We start from the raw sequence: 8547 nt of genomic DNA, 5'->3' as shown, positions 1-8547 counted from the left end.
GTGACTATAGAGTCTCCCCCCCCAGTCTTTCAGTCTTCAAGAAAATCAAGATCTTGTTCTGGTTTCAGATGATCACAGAAGGAACAAGATCTAATCTTCTACCTTGCCTAATAAATGAACCAGATCGGTATATTTGAAGTTCTGTGAGAGGACACAGACAAACAGATGGACGCATTATCTAATGTAATCTAATTGTCTAATATGCTAAAACTAAAGTGAAGTTTAACTAAAAAAAAAATTACAGTTTGCTATTGTCATGCAACTATGCGCAAAACAATATATAAACACACATCTCTCTTTCTTTGATATATCATTCCAGGATTTTCCACAGTCATTTTTAATTTCCTTTTGACGAAGCCCTTTTTTTAATGTCATTTTGAAGGATATATATTTTTCCTCAAATGATGTGGTCACCCTCCAAAATGAGATGTTTTTGGTCATCCAATATAAAAAAAAAAGTAAAATCCCAAAACAAAAAACAATCCTTCATGGATTTTTACAAAATGTAGATTAAAGTTTTTTTTTTTTCCAAGTGGAAAAGGCACAGATTTTGTGGAATATCTGTAGATCGGTTTCCCCGTCCTGAAATCCCCATGCCTTCAGAGGTTCATGATGGAACTGCATGTTTTTTTTTTAAAAAATTAACTAGTCTGATGGTGATGTTACTGATAATTATTTTACAGTAAATACATTTTCCCTAAATCTATTGACTGATGTTTTTTTTTTATTTGTGTTCTCCTGCAGACGAGCCTCTAGAATTACAGCAGAAGGTTAAGGTTCTCAGTTACCCCCAGTACTGTCGCTTTCGTTCCCTTCAAAGACGTGTCCCAGATCAGGCTAGCTCTCCTAATCTGCAGGACCCTCACCTGCTGGCTCTGGGGGGGATAAAAGTGGCCCTCGACACCACACGAGTCCTCTACTGCCGGGATACTTTCAACCACCCTACTCTAGACAGCAATGCTAGCATACTGACACAGCTTGGTAGGTGCTACACTCTTGATAGATTGTGACCTTTGATATGTGGTAGGCTAATGCAGAAAATTTAGGTGTGCTAGACGAACAGCTGCATGGTAAAAGTAAATGTTTATATTAGACCTATCATGTAATGATAGTCTACTATCTGATTCGCTTAAGATCTTAGTTTTCATTACTTGATTTATGTATTTACTTTGGAACATGCTAGGCATTTCAAATGTGATATAGTGGTTACTTTTAATTGAAAGATACTTAGGCTACATGCCATTTATTTGAATTCATTCATATGAATATTTAACTTAAAGTGAGTGTGTTCAATAGTGTATAGTTTTTACTTTGTTTTCATTGAGCAAAGTGCAGTTTAATTTGTGGTTGTTAATTCTGATATTTTGCTGTTTTGACAACTGCAAATAATTGCTTTTAACTCAAATAATGCTAGAATGGTTGCATTGTACTTTACGTCCACGCTACATCAAACAAAATGGGACTTTCAAAATTTATATGAAATAAATTAATTTAAAATGAATTTACAAATGTTGCGAGTGTAGAGTACTGTTGCCCTAACATTTCCTTAACGTTTCTATCTCAGGATGCTCCTCTCTCAGTCTGAAGGGGCGACCTCGTAAAAGAAAGGGCAGGGATGGCAAAGATGCTGATCAGCAAAACCATAACCATTTATCGGAGTCATGGATGGAAAGGATGAAGGTATGCAACACAATTTGGTCCACAGACATCTTTACAGTAATCCAATTGTGATGGCCAAACAGGATGTTTTAAAATTTTGAACAAATGGTGAAGTATAATGTGACGTGACTGTGCGCTTCCTGTTTTGTTTTAACTTTGATGTCTTGACTTCCTTTCACACCATTTTTGTCTCTGTATCTTTACTGTAGCTTTTTTTCTGTCATAATCTTAAGTCACAGTTCGCCAATTTCTATAAACATAATTAAAAATTCTGCATAATTTAAAAAAAAGCTTAATTAATAATTATATAATATAATATAAATTAAAGAGTGATCTGGTATAAAAAAAGGTCACAGATTAATCAACTTTTTTGATTTTTGAAGCAAAAATAGAAAAACGGACAAGGTACAAGGCTGAGTAGTTTCAGTAAGACTGTGATATTTATGTGATCTAATTAAAAAAAAAGCTTATTGAATAACACTGCTGTTTTTCATGCTGAACTACAATACCAAATATTATCTAATGTAAGACGAGTAGCTACTTTTAGCTAGTCAGCCTGCAAACCTTCAAAATTAGTGCCTATTAAAATCTATTTTTAAATGTGTATATACCATAGCTTACAACTTCAAGTTGGTGTGTCTGCATTGAAAGATTTATGAATTGTTTATAGAACTTTTTAACTGAATGGGATTTTAAAAGTCACTTACTGCCATACACCAAATTTTCACCAATGAAATCCACCCATTTTAATAGAATCCATTAAATCTAGAATTTTGTGTGTAAACAAAAGATTCCCCATTGCAGATTTTGCAGCAGCTTCAAGTTGAACACACTGCTTTGCCAGAGTGACCAACAGCTTGCTTTGTGGTTTAAATTTGTTATATTTCATATGTTGCTACAGCATTGGCAATAGATGGTAGTTTTTTTTTCTAATGTGTCTGCATCTTAATGTTTCTACTTAGAAGTTATTCAAAGAAAGATCTTCTAATGTGTTCTCTATGATTGCTAGGAAAATGTGATGGGCAGTGTGGAAATGCATTGGGATGGGAACTGGCTCCCACATCCAGAGGAGCAGCTCTTCCTGGATCAGCTGTTTTTCTTTATGGAGCACAGAGGTTCTCCTATAAGCAAAGTTCCCAACCTGGGATTCAAAAAGAGTATGTATGACTGTTTATATGTGGAAATTGCGCATAAATTGAGCACCAGCCACTTAAATCAGTTACTTAGGATAACTTTTTCTGACTTAATTAACCAAGCTGCATTTTATTTGTCCACAGTTGACCTCTTCCTCATGTATTCAGTTGTAAAAAGGCTGGGGGGCTACGATAGGGTAAGTTTACCATGTTGTTTCATTACTTGGCCCTGCTGAGTAAGCTGTAATCCATCATAACGGAATGAAAGTGATAGCAGTGATCTCAGTAGTGTAAGTGAGAGTAATTGTTCTCCTCATCACCTGCAGGTGACATCACACCGTTTGTGGAAGACTGTGTACAATGAATTGGGTGGAAGCCCAGGCAGCACCAGCGCTGCCACCTGCACCAGAAGGCATTATGAAAGGTGAGTGCAAGGCTCCGATTACAACAGTTCATTCCTACTGTGTCAAAGGGCTTTGCTCAGCTAACTGATTTTTCACTTTCTCTGTTGATTAATTCTAGGTTGATGCTCCCTTATGAACTGCATGTAAGGGGAGAAAACACAGAACTTGGCAAGCCTAGAGCTACATTTGTCTCGCCCACTACCATCAAAAAGACTGTGCGGGGCAGAGAAAAAAAGAATACAGATACCAACCAGGTGAGGATTTTGCTTTTCGTTTCTCAAAAAATAGAGAAATATTGCTAATGCTTTAGTTTGTTGCATGCAAGTAATCTGCATAAAATAAAACGCATAGTAACAAGCGTCTTGACTGACATGTTATGTGACAAGTCAGTTTTCTTTGTTCAAAGACCATTCATCTGATATAGATTATGCCACACTGCTGTATAAAAAATAATTTAAATATTTGTGCAGCGGGACAGATAGAAAATATCTTTGCACAATCACTCTCAGTTTTTGTGTAATACCTTCCTATCATATAAGATCTGCATTTAGAAGAATGTAAATACATTTTTTTCTTGCTTTTTCAGGCCTCACCACTAGATGGCGCTGTTGTACGGAAAAGAGGGAGGCCACCTGGAAAACGCAATGCCAAGGTTCTGTCCAAAGGCAGAGTTGGAAGGCCACCCTTGCACCCTAAACCTCCCCTAGAGAAACCAGCAAGACCCCATCAAGAGATTGTCCAGCCATTGACACTTTTTCAAGAACTAAAGCTCACCAATCATCCTCATGGCCAAGGTCTGTCACTTGTGTCTTCTGTACCGGTGCCTCACCAACCCGTGCTGGGGCTAGATGTGAAAATGGAGACTGTAGAACCTCAAGCTCCTTCCTTTCTGTCAGTTCCTTGCAAATTGCTGGCAGGTGGTTCTTTAGAAGGATTCAGTCCTACTAAAGGATTATGTCCTTTGGACCTCTTTCGAGCTCGCCTGGGTCTTAATGGAGCGAGTACTCCTGAGGTACCTCCTCAAGATTCTACCACACCCCAACAGACAATTATGGTGCATCAGCCCAAAGTCAGTATGCCTGAGACTCCTGAGAGTCCCCAACACCAGTGTTCAGGGTGTAGCTCGGATACTTTGTCTCAGAACGGAGGACTCGCCTTGACTAGAGCTCCTCTACCGCCTCTTAGGATCCTCCCACTGGACATCGGCTGTAGTCTGCAGCTGCGTCAACTGATGCGCACCCGTCTTGGCTCGACACATATGAACACCTTCACCAAGCGACTTTCTGAAGTTCTGGCTCAGGATCTCAGCAAGACCTCCCAACCCAATGGAAGTATTCCTCAAGACCAATCCCTCCCGCTGAACCTGAGCAAACGAGCCATCACCAAGAGGTCTACAGGAGATGTGGAACTCGCAGAACTGCAGAGTCGGGATGAACAGTTAATGACCAAAAGGCCAAAGATGGAATCTGAGGATCTTGGAGTATCTCTGAAGTGGAATGGCACGTCCCTTCTGGTGCCATTGAACCAAGACGAGCCAGCTGATCTTAGCTCTCCCAGCAGGGCCAGAGCTTTAGTTCAGGACAGGACCAGTGTGGCTTTGACTCTTCCTGAGGCCACTTGTTTCACCTTAGTGCCCAAATTAGATGTCCCCCCTGAAACGCCCTCCAGTATTGGTGCTTCCCCAGACACTCTAGCTTGTGTTTATCACCTGAAACAAGGGGAAGACAAGACCAGCGCAATTGCAGTGACAGTTAAGAAAGAACCAGAGGGTACAACTCTGGATCCAGATCTAGAACCTCAACCAAACAGTGACCTCTACTCACAGTGTGTACCTACTGATGACATCAAAGAATCAGACACAGTTTCTCTCAAATTACTTTCTAGTTCCCTCCTTTCCAAGCCATCAAGCTGTTAGCATGCAGACATGGGAGCGTTACTAACGCTTGTGTACTTTATCACTCCTTTCTGCTCTGCCTTCCCCGTGGACACGTTAGTGTTGCGTATGATCAAAGAGACCGGTCTGCAGATGCGTTGCTATCTGCTAAGTACCTCCTTTTAAAACACTACTAAACTTTGAACTGATGCAGGTGGCCATGGTTCTACCAAAGATAAGGTGCCTTGAACTTGATTAGTCTATATTTTAGTACTTTTAAGTCGAAACACATGCTGTAGTTAGTGCAGCATCAAATGTCCAGCCAATAAAAGACACATGACTCATGGAGCATTCAATTTCTTTTTTTGAAAAATACAGGTATTTTAAGAAAAACAAGGACACAATATCTGGTATCTGATCCAGATATCAAACACACATTGTAACATTGCAGAAGATTTGGTCAGCTACTGTATTTTTTTTTTCTTAAACATAAATGCTTTGTTTATAAATGGTAACTAGTTTTTATTTTATGATGAAAGCAGTGTCATTTTGTGGGTGTAGGTTGTGTTTTGTTATTTATCTGTTTTACTCCTTTATCTCAGTTCGTCTTCACTGTTCTTAGACAGTGTAATTTTTCTTCTCTTTGTGTGTATTTGTTGAACTTTGCTATTTAAGAAAAGTCCACCGTATGACCTCTGTGCTGGATTTTATCATATTTTCCATAGCTACTCATTTTAAACAATGTACTGTATTGTGCAAATAGTATGCATATTTTGGGTCCCAATGCAAATTTCCTTTTTNCTTTCTATCATTTTCTTAACATGTAGTCATATATTGTAGGTAGTTACTATTTGTGACATCATTTATAGACATTGTTGAAATGTTTACAAAGAAACAGACGTAGAGCTGCCCGTTGTGAGAAAATGGATAACTTAATTTGCGTTTCACTCCTCCTTTTAGACTGACCTCTCTTAATGCAATGTATTTCACAGGTTTACAGATGACAAATTATATTTTCATAATTTACGCTCATTTTGCTATAATGAACCGTAATTAATTGCTTGTGTAAAACATTTGTATGATCATTCTTAATTAATCTGTTGGTCGTATTTTTCTTTCATTTAATTTCTGTACTTGAAAGGCAGCCAAACAGAACGCTAATCCCTATTTAATGTTAATGTATAAACTGTTGTAATATCACCAGGTTACAAAAATATTTTTTTTCTTCTTATTTTGCATGCTTATGCTAATGGGACATGGACTCTGTGACAGATTGTCATTGCAGACATGTTTAAACACTGAATATTTATAATAAAAATATATACTGACATTGTTATATTTTGCTGAATACAAAAATTCAAATACCTGAAAGCTCCTTTTTAAAAAGGCATTTTAAAGAGATTGCATCATTTAGAATTTGACAGTAACAATAGCACTTAATAACACTTTAGGGACCAGAGCTAGTTGCTTATTAGTATGCATATTATTAGTATGTTGACTGTTTTTAGAGCACATATTAATGTCTTATTCTGTATTTTAAATCCCTTAATCCTACCCCATAAATAAACTGTCTTTTAGGAGCTATTTGCGGCAAATGTTGTAGTTAATAGTGAGAATTGGTCCCCAAACTAAAGTGTGACCACAATAACTGATGTTTTACCATTTGAATCTTTGCCATGTTATTTATTTTTGGATGACAGTGTGCTTTGTCAAATTACTATGAGCTTTTATGGTAGTAACTAACTGCAGTAAATCTAGCCTCCATGGCCATTTTTGTGTATTTTGTGCTGATACCTTTGCAGCCTTCTTGTAGCCACAAGGGTGCGATATTATCTTATGTTTACAAGGCCATTCAACAACCTTGTATTAACTGGCTTCAGCATTCTAAATGTATAACCAACATGAATTACAAATTACAATGTTAATACTGATTCTTAGACCAAATTTGTCAAAAGTGACTCAATCCAAAGCAGGGAAGATGGCGATATTGCGCAGTAATCTCTCAATGCTTGAACAAGTTAGGTCAGAGGTTTCCTGTAAATGCTCCAGACAGGAAAAAATCCTTAGATAAAATGTTTCATGGGGATTTTTGTTGTACAACTGAATAAATCAGACAGTTCCTCTACTTTTTTTTGGACATAACTCATGGGTCTTTCCGCTGGTCAGATTCTTTGTTTTAACTTAAAAGACTCTCCATGGGTCTCGCTTTCATATGTCTGGTATGTGGATTGTATTTTCACAGAGCTGCTGTGATTCTTTAACCCTTTCGAACCATCTTTCATCATGATGATTTCAAATATCTAAAATCCAAACCTAACAGTAAACATGAAAGCATATGAGGCTACATAAGTGTTATAAATATGCTCTTATACTCATTTGCGTTGCATTGGATGTTTTAATTACTAACTTTTATTAATTATTTTAATGTTGGATTTTACAGTATGGATGATGTTAATTTTCTAGCCATCTGTTTTACTCTTTGTTAAAGTGTGTGTGTGTGTGTGTGTGTGTGTGTGTGCTTGCTTGGAGCATGAATAAGTAAAGTGTTTTGGTGGTGACTGGAGACCACTGTCAGCACTAATCAGATTTCCTGAAACCATGACTGCTCTCTTACTGTTCAAATAATGTCATTTGAATGTGACATCAGATCAGAATGGAGAATGTCCAATCAAAGGCCTTCATTGCAGTTTCTGCGGACAGTCCACAAATGGGAATACATAACTGCTGTTTGCACAAATGTCTTAAAACAAATATGAAAATGCAGTTTGCAAGGAAATATGCTTAGCTTGGTTTTGGGCGTATTCTAGCAAATAAAATGCATGCCTGCCACTTTAGCAAAATATATGTTTTTTTTTTTTTGTTAATAAATCGACTGAGTGATTGATTTATTTATGTAATGACTTATTCAAAAAGACAGTCAACTGTTGCCACTTACTGGTTTATCAACGTAAATGCAGTAATGGTTGATGAAAAGACCAACCTTTAACATACTTTTTACAGTACAAATTTTTAATGCATTATGCTTGTCATTTCACAAATTAATAACTTGGGAGGAGAAGTAATCACATCTGTTTCTAATACTTTGGTGGTTTAATGATTTCAAATTATGATCAAAGATTGCATATAAGAAATAGAGATCTAGATTCAAATGACAGAATAAAGAAATTGAATGAGAGAAACGTTAAAATGATCCAGACATCCATCACTGAAAAAAAGGGATATTTCACCCAAAACCCTTATAGGCCACCCAAGATGGTAAAACAGTAAACCAGAGTTTTAGTTGAAACCATAAAATTAAAGTCGCTGTGAGAGTCAAAAAAGCATATACAGGCAAAACAAAATGAATACCCATGGCTGCTGATGAAATATTGAGGTCTTATTTTGTGATGCCTGATTTTAGTAGTACGAAGTTTTTAATTACTGTGCATTTTTTCAGTCTAAATTGTTTTATTTAATAGCATTGTTTTAAACAAATAAA

General features: G+C 37.0%; 1 protein-coding gene across 1 annotated transcript in view; it reads left to right on the top strand.

Moving 5' to 3' along the window:
- Positions 1-5417, top strand: part of LOC122355586 (AT-rich interactive domain-containing protein 5B-like) — a 7590-nt gene extending 2173 nt beyond the window's left edge. Inside the window, exons 2-8 of the mRNA XM_043254050.1 lie at positions 745-981; positions 1565-1680; positions 2669-2816; positions 2937-2989; positions 3119-3216; positions 3315-3450; positions 3783-5417. Of these exons, the coding sequence (XP_043109985.1) occupies positions 745-981; positions 1565-1680; positions 2669-2816; positions 2937-2989; positions 3119-3216; positions 3315-3450; positions 3783-5111 (2117 nt within the window). The 3' untranslated portion in view covers positions 5112-5417. The remainder of the gene's footprint in view (positions 1-744; positions 982-1564; positions 1681-2668; positions 2817-2936; positions 2990-3118; positions 3217-3314; positions 3451-3782) is intronic.
- Positions 5418-8547: the final 3130 nt, after the last annotated feature.

This window comes from Puntigrus tetrazona, chromosome 12 (assembly GCF_018831695.1).
Source record: "Puntigrus tetrazona isolate hp1 chromosome 12, ASM1883169v1, whole genome shotgun sequence".
Taxonomy (NCBI): domain Eukaryota; kingdom Metazoa; phylum Chordata; class Actinopteri; order Cypriniformes; family Cyprinidae; genus Puntigrus; species Puntigrus tetrazona.
The sequence above is the reverse complement of the archived record's forward strand: the minus strand, read 5'-3'. Positions and strand labels throughout refer to the sequence as shown.